Raw genomic sequence first — 16,341 nt, 5'->3', positions numbered from 1 at the left:
ATATATATATATATATATATATATATATATATATATATATATATATATATATATATATGAAAGAAAAATAGCGTCGTTCTGCATATTTACACATATATCAGGTGTGTGCAAAAGTTCTACCTGTTTTTGAAGTATCTAATGAAATATCCAACGAAGTCGGACTTTATAGCAAACCCAAGTGCATGCATTTGTCTTTTCACCGTTGTTCTGTGTACAGAAAACTTTTCTGCTAATTCTTCAACAATTGGATGTCGGTCATTTAATATGACTTGGTTAAAATCCTTTTAATAGACGCCTGGACGTCCAATCAACGTGACTGATCACTGCAGCTTCTGTCTCCTTCAGGGAATTTACAGAACCAATGGCGACATATGCTCTCGTCTACAGCATCCTCGCCATACACCTTATAACTGTTGCAACAGCTACAGCTGCATTGTTGCTTCCGGCGAACTCATGAAGAAAACAATGCCTAATGTACTCCTTGTCGTTTGACATCCCAGATAATACAGAGAATTCAAAAAAAAATTCGAAAAGAATTCTTTTTGAATTCTCTGTGCTATCTGAGAGGATATCTATCAGATTCTGGTTAACCAGAAATCTTGTTAACTTGAACAGAATTCTGGTAACTTCAATTGGAATTTCTGCTTCGTTTGATTTCCTCGCGAATGAGCTGCAGCTGCATAATTGGTGCCCTTTCATAGCTTACTCCTCCTCCGAAGCAATTTGCTCATCTCGGCGTCATCTGTTACTACTACTTGTGACTTACACTTTCCACTTAGAAGTTGCGTCGGGCAAAACGGACAGAACTCTGCACACATCTAATAGTATATACACGTATATGTATATTACCATTCTACGACCATTTCCGAGTATCACTGGAGTTTCGGCATCTCCCAAGAGCGAGATGGAGAGAGCTACCTCTGCTTTTGTTATATGTATAAATGCATGTACACATCTGTCTATAGCGTCGATTAAGTAACGTTAGATTAATTTGCGACCCTTACCGGTCGCACACAGTCTACCGACCTGTTAACGCTGATGAAGCAAAAAGGAAGAAAAAGAAAAAGCGCGAATATTATATACGTGTGTTTTAATCGTGACGTATTCTACCGTTATATTATTCTGTACAGTTAACCGACTAAACCAGTTAACGATAGCACGATGATAATCTAGAACGTAATCTACCGTCCCTTTTATCATTCTTAATATTTTATTGACTGTTATACTTCGTGTGTAGTCGGTTCCGTTTTAATTACACGATATCTGTTGAAGATCCGACAGAGAAGATGCATTTCTCCCAGTCTAGCTCGACTCTTGCGGTATCCTGCGACTATGCGATTGCTCCTTGATCTACACGCGAGTTTTGTGTGCATACAATACAAAATATCGAATGAAACGTTTCTCTATCTCTTCTTGTTCCGTTTCTTTTCTTTTTCTATCGCGCGAGGTACGCGTTACCTTTTGATTTGTACGACAGCACGTTCTCATAAACTAAACTATCAGTCGTTTTTTAAAGCGAACTCTTCGTATGTCAATGTAGTTAAGAGTAAAGATATGTGTGTTAAAAAGTTTCGAAATAAAAATTGAGATTCTGCAAACTTACGTTTCGATTCTCTTCCATTGTACTCGACGACTACTGCTCTAAGACAAGCGCTTTCATCTCAACTTCGTCGTGCAAGGTTGTTGCACGTAGTTGAGGCAAAAACCTCTGTTCCCAACGTCGCCGGGCGCCTCGATGTTGTCCGTGTGGAAGATCAGTCGGAACGGCTTGACGGTGCCTGAAAGCCGAGCGAGATCGAGTGACATAACGCGGCGATGGAAATCGAACCGATGAAGTGTTCGATTTTAATAGAGAAATACGGCCAATAAGAGCCAAATGCTAGATGTTCGTGCAAATATATGATGGGGAGAATAATTAATGTTTGCTGTGTCCGTATTTCTTTATTAAGGCTCCTGCCCCTCGCATTGTCTATCTCTTTTTAATGACGTCAGAAGCGAGAAAATGCTAAATTCTTGCGAAATACGTTGAAATAAAAAGATATATCTGTAAAGTGACACTTGCAATCGATTAAATAAATCTGTGAAATATCCCGTGCATTCCTCTTTTGCTTTAATAATCAATAATTTGTCGTAAATTAACTTGAATAGAGATAGGCGAAGAAATAGGTTAAGAAGATGAATTGTATGTCACGTTAATTTACAACAAATTATTGATTGTTAAAGCAAAAGGGGAGTGCACGGAATATCTTAGAAATTTGTTTAATCGATTACAAGTGTTACTTTATGAATATATAGTTTTATTTCAACGTATGTCACAAAATTTTTAGCACGCATTTTCTCGCTTTTGTTTAAAAAGAAATGCTGTCATTAAAAAGAGATAGACAATGCGAGGGATCAGGAGCTTTAAAATTTAGGTGTTACCTACAGAACCTTGGAAGTGATCGATATTTGCTGAAGAAATACTCACTGATTACAGATGAGCTGTTCAAATTCTGAGCTTCCGCGTTGAAGGTACCTCCACAAAGCCGATCGGAGCATATCAACGGCGCCGTTGGCATCCTGCCCGAATTCATGGCGCACGGTATCGCTATCCAATCGGTCAAGCAAGACGCTCCCGTCATCGACGCGATCTGCGTGGCCTGCGTGTTCCCGGTCAACGTGAACGCGTTGTTACGCATTATTTGTCCCACGCTCGCCACGCCGGCGGGCATCATCATTTGAGCTGCGACAGAGAGATAAATCGTGCTAACGACACAGGACGAACAGAGTTGTTAGTAGTTGATTAGTCTCTTTCTTTTCTTACCGTCGTCGACACACGCCATGTATTGGATCCCGCAGAAGTTCCTCTCCATGCGGATGCATATGCTGTAGTCCTGATTCGACAACTGCAATCCGGTCGTGGGGTCGTAGTTGAAGGATTTTATCTGGCCGGAAACCCCAGTGAAATACTGGAGACAGCCCTCCTCGGCGCGATAAATCGTGCTACATCGTATCTGCGAGATACGGACCTTCCACGATCGTGGAAACGAGCTGCTGCTCGTGACGAACGTCAAAGTAACTGGATTCGTTTGCCCGACACCCGTGTCTATGTACACTGTAAAGAGAAATGGAGAAAGAGAGAGAATATTTAGCTCGTATTGATCGAGAATGAGTCGGGGAATCGAACAACGCTGTCTCACGTTGTCTTGGAGAATTACTCTTTCGGGTACTCACTGTGATTCCCGTTATTGTTGCCGCATATCGTTGGCACCGGATTGCCGCCGGAAACGATGAATTGATCAAAAGTGCAGACATTGTTTGTCGTCTCCGGACCCATGATATTAAATTGCGTGAAGTCTAATCTATAAATAAAACAGATATGAACACGATTGGATGAGGTGAGAGACTTGTGTTTATGAAAACACAATCAATACATTTCGATTGTAGAAGGCTCTTGACGACTCACCGATACTGGCATACATCCGGATGCGACTTCACTAATGTGATCTGACAGGAATCCATGCCGTCGTAGGTAGACGGATAGTTCGGATTGACGAAATACGTGTTGTTGTCGTTGATCATCGCACCGCAGGACATCGTCACTGCTCCATAATATTCATATTAAGTAACAGTGTTAATTTTCTATAATTGATTTGTACAAAATATTGTCCATTGGAGTGCAAAGGGTTAAATCCTTTGTGCTGTGAAAGCGTCCAGTTTGATTTGTTTTACCTATACAGCATACTCCATAACCGTTCGCACAGACGCCGCTGGAGAGGCCGCCGCGTTGGGCGCACTCCGTCGCTGCGACGCACGTGCCATTCTCTCCGTTTAATCCGCCGCAGATGCCGTTGTCAAACTTCACCAGCGTGAACAACGAAAAGACTGAAACGAGATACAATATGATATAACATTTTCTCTCCTCCCGCTATCGATTGTCACCTAGAGTCGCGTCACTTACGTCTTTTTTGTCTGGGAACTTGGGTCTGATTATTGTTCGGAAATTGCGACGATTCCCACATGTGCCTCGTCGTTCCTTGCGGCCAAATCGCGACGGAACCGTTGTCGTTCGTCTGCCATAGCCGTCTCCTGTTTGCGATTCTGTGTCTGCCGCGATTGTTCCAGGCATGAGTGTGCAACGTAACGCAGCATATTAAGAGCAGCGCGATTGGCAAGCAATTCCGAGTCATCTCGAGTGCTCGATGTGTTTCACGAGATCCTCGAGTGTTCACGTTGATTCGGACGACCTTCACTGAAGTCTCCGTTTCAACTTTTCTTATATCCTGACGGAAGGAATATCTAAAAATTAATAAATGTTTACTTGATTAGGATACTCTAACAGAGCATATTTACTTAAATCTAGATTCTTTTATTTAAATAGAATACATAATTGCTTTTATGAGATTTTTTGGGGACATTTCCTAGAAAATGTATTTTTTCTAATTTGAAAAATATTTTATATTAATATTTTATAAAATATTTTATATTATTTCTAATTTGAAAAATATTTTATATTAATACAAGAGTATAAATTATAGTTGTTGTGTTTTGGTACCCACCAAAATATTTACTATTCCTTAGATATTCTTCCTCTCAGTATATAACTCGAAATGACAATTCTCGGCAGACGACAGGTCGTCGCGCATTTCACCAGACAGAAGTCAACTCTCGCAGATCCGAGGTGTGAAGTCTAATATATTCGGAGACACCGTTTACACGGTCTGTATATCAAGCAGCAAATCGTTATCGTCCGGTCGAGTTCAGCGCACATCCGACGCAAAGACATCGTCCTCTCACACACGAGAATTTCAGGGAAAGTTGAGAAATTTAATTGACGCCTCCAAATAACATTGTGCTTGTCTCTTGAGTCGAAATGGACGCTCCGCTTTCTCGGCGCTGAAACGGCGCGATTGTAATCGCCGCTGTTGAACAAGATGCTGAAATACGGGCCTCAGTTTCCGCGTTCGCTCTATAAAGTAACCCTGGAAGGAGAGAAGCGATGCGGGAACACGAGTCTGGGGTCGCGCGATGATTTAACTCGCGTTATCCTTACCGTTGCGCGGAACCGTCGCCTCTCCAAATTGCTCCACGCGATAACAATCGTCATCACGGCGCGTGAGTCCCGAGATGCGCGTGGCAGAGCGGGCAGTAATGGTCCATGCTGTTGCAGGAGTCGATGCAGTACGGTATCATGCAACACGGCCAACACCTGCGACAAAAGAGACGCCGGGAAATTAATGGTCTTGGACGGCAAATCGGCGCGGTGAACGATGACGAAAACTGAACCAGTAAAAATCGTAGGTGACAAAGCGCGTAACGAGGGCCGCGAGAGATCGTAGTCACGATGTCGCGCGGTTTAATTGCGCGTGCCGTTGCGATGAAAAATTTCACCTGTCGCTTTCGCGCGAACTTTCAGACGCGTAAGCGTACGCACATACCCGAGCAGAAAGAGCGTCAAGGCGGTGAGGTGACTGTACGTGGATCGACGTACTACCACGGCGGTGATGACGAACGCGGCGCATCGAGGGCATATCGTAGCCGTGGGCACTCTCGGCCAGGAGCTCCTCGCTGCAAAGATTCAACATCGCTGATATGCGAATCCTCTCGGAAAAAATCTAATTCATTAATGGCCAGTGCCCCTTTCGTGGGACGCTTCTTTTCGGACCCAGAATAAAGTTCCAGATAGTACAAATTACTAAGAGACACCTAAAAAAAATACGTCGCCTTTTGGACGTCTTTAAGACATCTTTTACTGGATTGTGCTGTCTGGGATCATTTTATACAATTTTTTATCGTTACACATTTTCCCGGTTTTCTCTCTACGTCTTCAACAAAAAGTAGTTCTAATATCAGTACGGTACTTATAAGAAAATGCCGGTCTCTCAATTGGAAATGTTGGTGAAATAATTGTAACAATAAATTAAATTGCGAACGTTTCGAGAGAAGTTTCTCAAGCCCGATTACTGAGATACATGAGAATCGTTTTACGGGATAAAGTGATGAACGGTTCCATGGATGCTGCAAGGTGAATCCCTTGAGTATGGTTCGTGGATGCTGCAAGGTGAATCCCTTGAGTTTGAGCGTAAGAGGGCGGCGGAATTCGTGCCGTGGCGGGCGATCGATTGTTAATCGGGAAGATGGACGAGCATCTGGCCGAGTGTGATATTAGATCGACATACATCGAGGAGTATGTGGGTGGTGCATCTCTCGACGAAGGAACGTCCTACGGTATACAAGATCGCTTAAGATCGATTTTACCCTTCATATACTATCAGAGTGCTATTTAATTAAAGGAGTAATTATTTAAAAAAAAATAAATAACTTTTGTTTCTGTTCTTTGAAAAATCTCTAAAAAAACAATAATCCTGAAGTATCAACCCCAATAATAAAAATAGAACTGCTCAAAAAGAAATCTCAAATTAATATTGGATTCAAAATGAGTCCTAATGGTATACCAAGAGTTAACACTTTTCATAACACATTATTTCTTTTGTATACATTGAAAATAACAATGCTATAAAAACAAAATTAAAAAGACTAGTCCTTATTCTGAACACTCTTTTATAGATAAGAATTTAGAATAAGAATTTAGAATAAAAACCACAGGCTCTTATTCTCAATTCTGTTTTATCATAATAGAAGTGCTTTTAAATATAAATCTTCAGAGAGAGCACAAACTTCTAAAAGATATTATAAAGATGTAATGACATTTTATTACATCCTTTGCTTATGTTTTAATTTCTAAGATGTTTTTTTTTTTAGAAATTTTTGCTGTTCAAGTTATAAGCACATTTAGCACTTTTATTAATAAAAGAGTTGAGAATAAAGTCTTGATCGCGTTGAACTCCACATTTGGAGCATCATCTCAAGCAACTTTAATTACCTGTAAATTGATCATGCAATAAGTCACAAGATAGCAACAAAGAACCGCTCTATGTCTTTGCTACGCGCCAGCAGCAAAAAGGATTTTCTCAGTGTTCAACGCGCTCGAGACTTGGCGATTGTAGTTTGCAAGTTGTATGCCTCGTCTCTCACGGATGGTGTACGCCGAAAGCAATTAGCGAGCTTCCATCGTCGACGTCGTCGTAGACGTCTGCCATGATAAGATCGATCGATCTGAGGAAGCGATCGGCCAGCGGGCGAGTAATATAACGCGTGCGAGGACGAGTACGCCTCGGATCTATACAGTTCTGAGAACACAAAGCGAATTTAGAACATGACCGTGATATTACCTCGGATCGCCGATGTGTTTGCATCGCATTACCTGATACTTGTTCGATATTTTCGACATCAGTCACGCGCCGTGTGTTCTCAACGGAGGATGTTGACATTTCTCCAAGAGCTTGCGACTTCTCTCTTGCTGAAGCTGCACTCAGTACAGACGTGTAAATATAGACGAGCAGAATGAGCAACCGCGCTGAGAAATTCATTATAATAACATGAGGTATGTTATGAATTGCCAAAACTTACATTCTCTATCGTTTCGCGCCAAATCGTCCGTGAAACGCCGCGACAATCGCTTCCTTGGATCTCGCCATATTGACTCCGTGAGAATAGAAGAGTCTCACCGCGGGAACGAACGTTTCCCAGTAGATCTATCCTGTAACTTCTTAATTAACGATAATATCATCAGCGTGATGTGTCGTTGCGCAGCTTTTCTATCATGTATCTGCGCAACGACAACGTAACGATAATGACACTGTCGTTGAAGCTTAATTTACAATGTGCTCTTTGCTTCCTGTTTCTTGATTTCTATCTTTTCCTAGTTGAAAGCTTTAGTTTTAAGTCAGAAAAAAGTAAAGAAAAAAAACAGAAAGCTAAAAACACATTAGATTTGGACTAAAAGTTACAGAATAGACTTACAGAAATCACATACAGAAATATACATATTTTTTCTCCGGTGCGTCTTCCGGTTTTCCTTCAATTTCCTCGCGATCAGAAGATCGACCAAGGATCTTATCGCCTAGCGTAAACTCGTTGAAAACGAAGAATCTAACTTGAAAATGTCTAAAGACGCTCACTTTCCACAAGTTCACGTGGGAGAAGGAGATACATGATCGCGTCCAAGTATTATGATATTACTAAAAAATACAAACAAGTTTCCTGTACGGTTCTGGAATGGAACGAATCAGAATTCTAAAAAGGACTAAAAGAGTAAGGTGCATGTGTTGTGCGCTATAAAATTGTGTAAAATTGTTAATACGATTAAATTATAGCGCACAACACATGCACCTTAGACTCTTTAGTTCTTTTTAGAATTTTGATTTGCGATATTATTCACCTCTCATAATTTCACGACGAGAAAAGAAGGATTCTATGATTGATAAGGTCGAGTTCGCGCGAAGAAATTCATAACTAAAGCTTAAGCGACCGGTACAATTTACATGTCGTGTGCCGCCTAACCTCCGCGTGACTGAATTTCTCTCCTTCGAATAATAAACACGCTCGACTTCTCGTTTTTGTTCGCTTCTTTTTCGCGGATTACTTTGTTTACCAAGTCGATGTATACAAACCGGCCGGGTGACTCGCCCGGCACATCTCACGCACGCAGGCACACGTACACGACACACGCAACGGAGGGCCTCGGTGTGATCCGCCGCCATTCGAACGAATCGGGCACTGTGCGGCGCTGCGTGCCGGAACGTGCGCCGACGCCATTGCGTGGCGAGCGAGCGAGCGGCGCGAGGAGGCGAGGCGAGGCGAGGCGAGAACAGCCGAAATGGAGGAGAGCCAAACATCGGAAAGTGTCGCCGTGCTACCGGACATGTCCGAACCGTTGACGAGCGAGACCGAGGAGGCGGCCACGCTAACGAGCGAGCACGAGGCGCATCCCGTCGCGGTCACAGCGAGCGTCACTTCGGTTCCGGGCGTTCCTGGTGTTCCTGGGGTCGGTGTGCCGGTTTCTCTGCCCGTTGGCTCCATCATCGGCGTAGCGAACTCTACCAATGGCACGACCTTCAACGTCATCACGCCAGAGCAGCTGCAAGTACGCCTGGATTGGAATAAAGCGTCGCGTTATGCGGATCGTATGTTCCAACACTCGTACGTGTGTGTTGGACCTCGCGAACGGACGCTTTTTTTTTTCTCTGTCCCGTGTGCGGGTTAGATCAGCCACGATCGTGGCGAAAATGGTGCCGACGCGTGGGAGTGCGCCTGTCCAACGCGAGAACATTTGTCCTCTCTTTAGTGTTAATCACAACGATGATGATAGTGTTGGCGATGATGCAGATACAAAAACATCACGCTTTTTCTCTCACTACAAGCATTCTTGCTTTAGATCTTGTACTTTGTGGAAGAATGAGCCATACGACGTGGCTCTTCGACGATACGTCGAGAGTACATCGTACGCAACGCACGAAACGCGCATCATGCACGATATATGAGTGTGTTAAGTCGCATTTTTCTACTTGCAGCTGCACTCAGGCCCGGGGCAGCTCAGGCAGATGCTATGCGTCGATAACGGCTTCATCTGTGAGCCGCGCAATGACAAGGACACGGATCCTCTACGTTGGAACGGTGAGCTGAAAGCGACTCACATAGTAATACAAAACAGCACAGATGAAACTGAATCGGAACAGATACATGTGTCCACACCTAGTTCCCAACCGATATACAGCTGGTCTGAGTCAGCTAATTTAGCAGTGTTACCTGTCAGATGTAAAAACACAAATGCAGAGTTGCACAAGAGCAGATTTGGGTCTGGTGGTAGAGGACGTTGTATCAAGCTAGGTACAGACTGGTATACACCCAGTGAGTTTGAGGCTCTCTGTGGGAGAGCGTCTAGCAAAGACTGGAAACGAAGCATTCGATTTGGAGGTAGAAGTCTGCAGACTCTCATCGATGAGCAAATCTTAAAGCCCCATGCCACTTCTTGTACCTGCGCTGCCTGTTGCGATGATGATAGCGCAGTAAGTGAATCATTTGTCACATATGCTCAACATATTTGCATTTGATGCATATTTAGTTAAAACACATCATTGTCACATTGTGGTATTGAAAATAATTCATTAAAGATATGTATTTCAAATGATGCATAATTTTACAAGTTCATTTGATTTCTTTTAACCAATATAGATTAGTACTATTAGTGTTAAGGTTCATGGTTTCATCGCTGCAAAACTGCTGGATTGATGATGTTAAAAGCGAGAAAACACATGCCAGAAATTCTTGCGTGTCTTTCTCATCATCAAGGCAGGATTCTACAGTGGTGAGACTAAAGTCTAATCTACAATGTGCTCTTTGTGTTCTGTTTCTTGTCTTCTGGCTTATAGTCTAATCTACCATGTGCTCTTTGCTTTCTGTTTCTTGTTCTCTGTCTTTTTTTAGTTTAAGGCTTAAGGTGTAAGTCAGAAAGAGATAAAGAAAAAAAAAAAACAAGAAACAAATAACATATTGTAGATCAAGCTTTAAGCCTGATCTACAATGTGTTCTTTGCTTCCTGTTTCTTGTTTTCTCTTTTTTTAGTTTAAGGTTTAAGGCTTGAGTCAGAAAGAGATAAAGAAAAAGTAACAGGAAGCAAATAACACATTATAGATCAAGTTTTAAGTTTGATCTACAATATGCTCTTTGCATTCTGTTTCTTGTCTTCTATCTTTTTCTGGCTTACAGCTTAAGGTTTGAGTCAGAAAGAGATAAAGAGAAAAAAGCAGGAAGCGAAGAGCATATTGTAGATCAGGCTTTAAACTAGAAAAAGACAGAAGACAGGAAACAGAACGTAAAGAGCATTTTGTAGATCAAGCTTAAAGCTTGAGGTTTGAGTCAGAAAGAGATAAAGAGAAAGAAACAGGAAGCAAAGAACATATTGTAGATCAAGCTTAAAGCTTGAGGTTTGAGTCAGAAAGAGATAAAGAGAAAGAAACAGGAAGCAAAGAACATATTGTAGATCAAGCTTAAGAGTCTTAACGACATCAAGATTTGTTTTCCTCAGACAGGCCCAGTACGTCTGTTTACTCCATACAAACGCCGAAGAAGAACCAGGGACACATCTGATGGAGAAGGTGCTCCCCTGCGCAAGCACAAAACCGAAAACTCACGAGATGGTAGCAACGACGAGAGCGACAATGAAATCGTCGTGCCTGACCAAAAAGAAGTCTGGCCACAGTTTGTTTCAACGGACGGATTGGTTGTGCAACAGCCACAGGAACAGGATACCGTTGTACAAGCCGTACATCAGACGGAGAATGGACAAGGCGACGATATGTTCAAGAAATTGGACGACTTGGCGGCCAAAATGCTGAAGTTGGCTTATGATTTTAGACGTACGTTAGATGAAGTGAAGGAGGTGAACAGGCAACAGAGAAGAGAGCAGGCTCTGGTCGCGCAACTCGGAGGTCGAACGGACGTTATGGACGCCGTCGGACTGCAACCAGCATCTGATGCACATAACAAGAAGGTAAAAGCTGCAAAAATCAAAGATCGAATTTATTTCTTCGTCGCACTTTCATTATTACAGCTGTTAATTTGTACGTTTTTTTTTTCTTTTTCAGTGTGCCAACTGTAATCGAGAAGCCTTCGCGGAATGTTCTCTGTGTAGACGCACACCATACTGTTCCACTTTCTGCCAACGTAAAGATTGGTCGAGCCATCAGGTAGAATGTGTAAGAGGTGCAACCGAGACTGTAATGCTCATAGTAGAAAGTAGCAGTACAGATACGAGCGCTCTTCCAACGACCGCAACGGACCAATAGCTAGTGTTCCTCACGCAAATTCACCAAAGGAATATAGAGAACGACAAATCCGACGTGGAAACGTCGAAATTCAAAGAGACGAAGACTTGAGCAACGCGTTCGCACTGTATGAGCCGCAAGAGGAAAACGATGTATATATATAGGCATATGCAGTAGAAAATTTTTTGTACGTACATAAGTTAAATTATAAAAGGAAAAGGAATCACAACTTTTGTGTAAGCTGTGAAGAACTTCAAGGTTTTTGAAAACCATGTCCAGATTCATGTAGTTACGTAGTAACGAAACAGTATGTCCCTTATGCCGAACAGTATAAAAAATATGCGCATTGTTATATATAACGTAATGTATATATATACATTGTTTTATATAACATTCATTTTTAGATTAACCCTGGATTACATGAGTGTAGCTAGCGATTACCAACGATTAGATTTAGACAGCGGCCTAAGGTTTGGCACACTCGTACGGATATCTTAGCCTACGTTATAATCAACGTAGTTGATCAATTACGTTGATAAACGTAGTTACATGACCACTAGGTTTTGATATTCTATTCTGGATGTACATTGCAGTCACACTTGTGAATAATGTGGTGTGGTATGGATCAGAACACGATGTTGCTTATGAAATTACAACTGTTTTTACAACGTGATGTAACATCGGAAATTATCAAGTCTGTACGGGTATCACTAAAGCTCTGTATTGGGCTGTCGTGTAAATATAATCATTGATATTTCTGAAAATGCGCCGCAACCTTGAAAAGTCTCGAAGTTAATACATTTTTATATGCTGATATATACATATTAGCGATTGTCCCAGTTATGAGAAAAGAACCAGGGTTATGTATTCACACATAACATTATGCATCACTTGAAATACACATGACATCTTGAACGAATTGTTCCTCAATGAATATGCAAACAATACACAACCAAAGACGGCAATCTCTACAATTCTGCATTTCTGATGCAGAATTCGCAAACTCGGATGTCACATTTTACATGCATCTCACATCATTACATGTGTGTTACATATTATGTCATCTTACTTTTCTTTAATACTAATATATATATCTAGAGTTTATATTTAAATTTATTTTACTTATATAAATTTCTTCCGCGTAATGTTAACCCTTACTAATATTTAGAGTACCAACAGTATATATAGATGCTAATAGAAATATAAAATATTTCCAGTTATACGTGTAAAATGAATAGCACGATTGTGCAATGTATGCAAGGTCTGTGTCACATAAGTGTAAAAATTTGTGAACCAATTTAACTGTACACCGCTTTGTACAGTAAGATTTATTTTTATTAAATAGATCAGAGAAATTATAATTAATACGGCACATATGAGCATTTCCACGAGATTGTATTGCCTGTACAATTTGAAAAATACCGAAGATTTAATGCATTCGATATTTATATAATTTTAATATAATTAATTTCTGAAATATATAGTTTCTTCATACAAGTTTAACGTAACAAAATTATAATCGTATTCTATACTTTATGAAAGTAAAGCAAATTTATCTTTTATACATTTAAAATATATGAAATAATAGCAAACTAAAGCGCGACAATGTAAGATATAATGCGTAAATAATTTGGTTTTTAAAACCTATGGAAATTTGATTTTTCATTTTGCTTAAACACATACACAATATACTAGTTACATTTTCTTTGTATCTTACAATTTTACGTGTATGATACTATATTATGTGTATTTATTACAATTATTCATTATATTAATGACATATAGACTATGAAAAATTACTTATATACATCTTTCTCTATGCAATTTAATAAAAAACAAAACGAAGTGGAAATATATAGTTTACATTTCACATAAATGTTTGCATATTCTTACACTATCAATATCTATCGTAATATCGTAATTTATACAACAAGGCAGCACCAGTCTTATTTGAAATTGAAAGATAGCCACTTCCCGGAGAGAAATTGATTGATTGTGGCATACCCATGTCGGTATGATGCGCTGGAAAATTCGCGAATACGCGAAGTGACGGTACATGCATCATCCTGAAGGCATTGCACTTCTTGTCCGATGCCATAGCCAATATCTCACAAGTACGATTAAATCTCAAGCTTGTAATACCGGTAACAAGATTCATGATCACTTTTACAGGAGTAGGATTTCGCTTCTCTAATAACGTGTTTGTCTTATAGAGATTTACCACACCTTGCGCACTGCCTGTTGCTACAAATTGGCCGTTTGGGGACACGGCGAGTGAAGTGCCAGATAAACACCCATCGTCAATGGCACGATGGACGCACACACGACTATTCAGATCCCATATGTACATTTCACCGCCGTCTATACGACAAAAAATAGAATTCAATGTACAAGTACTAGTATATGGGAATACTATCAGAGATTGTAACTTATAAGTTGAAATGGATAAACCTATACTTACCACCATGTGAGATGAGATTTTTATTATCTGGTGTGAACGCTAACGTTCTGCATTTCGAGTTCATGTTGAATCTGCTAATCAGCTCTTTTGTGGTACCATCTAGTAAGAAGATTTCACCTTTTCTTCCACATAATGCTATGTAATTACTGTTAGGAGATACCTCGAAATCCTATAAATATGAGAGTGTATTGTAACTTTAATTAATTTATAAAATTGTATTTATTTCTTGTATAGTAATCACGGTCGCACGAACCTTTGTGTTCGTAATTCCATATGGCAGAGGTATATTAAGCACCTGTCTCTTTGTTATATCAAAAGTATTAAAATATTTGTAATAATGAGATCCAATCAAAATTTCTTGTCCTTCTTTCATAAAAACTGCTTTACTAACTGGAGTTTTCTCATTTAATACAGTGAACACATGTTTATTTGTATGGCCATCAACCTGAAAAACAAAGCAATAATCATGAATAATAATAGTCAATGAATAAATATAATAACAAATGAATAATTAATCTCTTTCTCTCTCTCTCAACTTATAGAATAAATTTATACAACTTGAATACCTCGAAAAGAGAAACAACACCCGATGTGCCAGCGACCAGAGCGAGTGTGTATTTTGAATGGAATTCTACACTCGTGACAACATGACCTTGCACATGATTGCTCTTATTCAGAGATGAGAGTTGTTTCACATCAATTATATCTTTTGGTAAGCGCATAGGTTTTGAATAGTCCAAAAACTGACAATGCTGTATAAAAATGGAGATGATTGAAATTCAATTTAAATGAAGTTGTTTCATATGAAGAAGCTTTAAAAATGTTAATATACCTTTAAGACATCTGAATCATCATCATCATCTTCATTTATAGTGGTTGTCCCAAGTTTAGCCCATTTTGGAGTACCCACAAATACTTCATAATGATTTTTCAAATATGTGGTATACAATTTCTCTGGTCTTTTACATGTTAACTTGCGATTTTGTGCATCCAGAGCTGCATCTACACTGTTGGGAAATATACAATATATTACTTAGCATATATAATTACATAATTGTCATTAAACAAGTAAAAAATCTTTACAGCAGAACTAGTATTTGTTCTTTTCATACTAACGTATAATTATTATCGTCATCGTCGTCCCAAGCTGCTTTCTTTTCTTCTGAGCCAGCATCCTCAGTGTTCACCACAGAAGAATCGTCATCATTTGATTCGATTTCCTCATCACTTACCAGATTTTCATTATAAGTATCGGTAGGTTCGTCTTTTACTTCTGTCGTGGATTCTTCTTTTAACAAATTCTTTATAAAATTGTTGGAATCGCCAAAAACTTCCCTTTCTAACCTGTATATGAAAAACATCGTATAACCTCAAAAGAGTTGTTGAGTAATGAACTATTTAATTCTCACATATATATACCTAGCTTCCTCTTGAGGATTATAAGTGTTCTTCCGTCTCTTCTTCATAGGAGTTGAGAATTTCTTCTTATATAAAATTTCCGAATATGTACGTTTCTGTACATCGTTGTCATCGCGCATTTTACATATTTTATAACTTTTCTTCTGCTTAGTTTTCCCCTCCATTGTATAACTCGCCCGAAATAATATAACGTGAGACAAATAAATTACTCTACAATTTTATTAAATATCGTAGACTTTTTCTTTGTTTTTGTGCTTTTCTTTTCTAATATTCTATCAAATGGTATATTCTAGCACATAAAATTTCTTTTTTAATGCTGACTTTAGCTAAACGAATTTCCCAAAGCCACTGATCAGTATATTACAAATAATTAGTTATAACGATTGTTCATTTTTCAATTAAAAGATGAACTATCGTAGTATTTGCAAATAATTCCACAATGTTTAAAAAACTACAGTCACGTGCAAACAAGTTACAATCCTCCCGTCGTGGTTATCAAGGCCAGAGAGAAGAAAAAAAGCGTCATGAACTACCTTTTAAGATTTTGCAGAAGTTATAGTAGAGACCTCTCGCGGAGAGACGCGAAATAGGCAAAGAATTTTTAAGATTTTGACCAAAATATGGAAAAAATCACATTGGCCCATATTCTGAATCCTCTTTTATCGAGGCTCATTTATCGTTAAGAGAGAACTCAGAATACGAGTATTTGTGATATATGTAATTAGGAGAAACGTCCGCAGAGTGCTTTTTTTTGCAAAAAGGGTCGAAATAAAAATTGAATAAATTATTTGAAAATTAAATTAAGATTTGCTCTTA

At 39.5% G+C, this 16,341-nt stretch overlaps 4 protein-coding genes across 17 annotated transcripts in view; 1 reads left to right on the top strand and 3 right to left on the bottom strand.

The window, feature by feature from the left end:
• LOC116844580 overlaps positions 1-4,684 on the bottom strand; it is a 46,205-nt gene extending 41,521 nt beyond the window's left edge. For 3 of the 4 annotated variants that reach the window (XR_004378100.1, XR_004378101.1, XR_004378102.1), the window contains exons 1-8: positions 4,539-4,684; positions 3,941-4,278; positions 3,712-3,864; positions 3,446-3,581; positions 3,214-3,341; positions 2,804-3,094; positions 2,468-2,722; positions 1,604-1,778 (exon numbers count right to left, since the gene is read on the bottom strand). Coding sequence is in view for 1 of the 4 variants with exons in the window: in XM_032816304.1 (XP_032672195.1) it covers positions 1,657-1,778; positions 2,468-2,722; positions 2,804-3,094; positions 3,214-3,341; positions 3,446-3,581; positions 3,712-3,864; positions 3,941-4,169 (1,314 nt within the window). In the remaining 3 variants the exon portion in view is untranslated. Of the gene's footprint in view, positions 1,779-2,467; positions 2,723-2,803; positions 3,095-3,213; positions 3,342-3,445; positions 3,582-3,711; positions 3,865-3,940; positions 4,279-4,538 lie in introns of all 4 variants that reach the window. The other variant, XM_032816304.1, reaches the window with a different exon arrangement.
• Positions 4,685-4,769: 85 nt separating this feature from the next.
• On the bottom strand, positions 4,770-8,582 carry LOC116844582 (lipopolysaccharide-induced tumor necrosis factor-alpha factor homolog). Of its 11 annotated transcripts, XM_032816324.1 has the most exons (9): positions 8,261-8,582; positions 7,843-8,060; positions 7,450-7,588; positions 7,244-7,345; positions 7,015-7,169; positions 5,968-6,202; positions 5,418-5,547; positions 5,033-5,188; positions 4,796-4,961 (listed from the first exon to the last, which is right to left on the bottom strand). In XM_032816324.1, exons 4-8 carry the CDS (start codon positions 7,308-7,310, stop codon positions 5,086-5,088), a joined length of 690 nt encoding a protein of 229 aa, XP_032672215.1. In that variant the 5' UTR covers positions 7,311-7,345; positions 7,450-7,588; positions 7,843-8,060; positions 8,261-8,582; the 3' UTR covers positions 4,796-4,961; positions 5,033-5,085. The 11 variants fall into 11 exon arrangements, with proteins under 11 accessions (XP_032672214.1, XP_032672215.1, XP_032672206.1 ...); XM_032816323.1 differs by having other exon boundaries at positions 4,770-4,875; positions 7,244-7,588; XM_032816315.1 differs by having other exon boundaries at positions 7,244-7,588; positions 7,843-8,092.
• Positions 7,276-13,497, top strand: LOC116844579 (deformed epidermal autoregulatory factor 1). The gene is made up of 5 exons (XM_032816303.1): positions 7,276-7,423; positions 8,531-8,965; positions 9,393-9,887; positions 10,907-11,371; positions 11,466-13,497. Exons 2-5 carry the CDS (start codon positions 8,699-8,701, stop codon positions 11,664-11,666), a joined length of 1,428 nt encoding a protein of 475 aa, XP_032672194.1. The 5' UTR covers positions 7,276-7,423; positions 8,531-8,698; the 3' UTR covers positions 11,667-13,497.
• Positions 12,351-15,689, bottom strand: LOC116844578 (U3 small nucleolar RNA-associated protein 18 homolog). Its single transcript, XM_032816302.1, has 7 exons — positions 15,526-15,689; positions 15,223-15,450; positions 14,939-15,113; positions 14,673-14,858; positions 14,360-14,551; positions 14,107-14,275; positions 12,351-14,006 (listed from the first exon to the last, which is right to left on the bottom strand). Exons 1-7 carry the CDS (start codon positions 15,687-15,689, stop codon positions 13,543-13,545), a joined length of 1,578 nt encoding a protein of 525 aa, XP_032672193.1. The 3' UTR covers positions 12,351-13,542.
• Positions 15,690-16,341: the final 652 nt, after the last annotated feature.

Source organism: Odontomachus brunneus, unplaced genomic scaffold, assembly GCF_010583005.1.
Source record: "Odontomachus brunneus isolate Ranch 3 - 2012 unplaced genomic scaffold, Obru_v1 Obru_scaffold_042, whole genome shotgun sequence".
Lineage (NCBI taxonomy): Eukaryota > Metazoa > Arthropoda > Insecta > Hymenoptera > Formicidae > Odontomachus > Odontomachus brunneus.
This window is presented reverse-complemented; position numbering and strand designations above follow the sequence as displayed.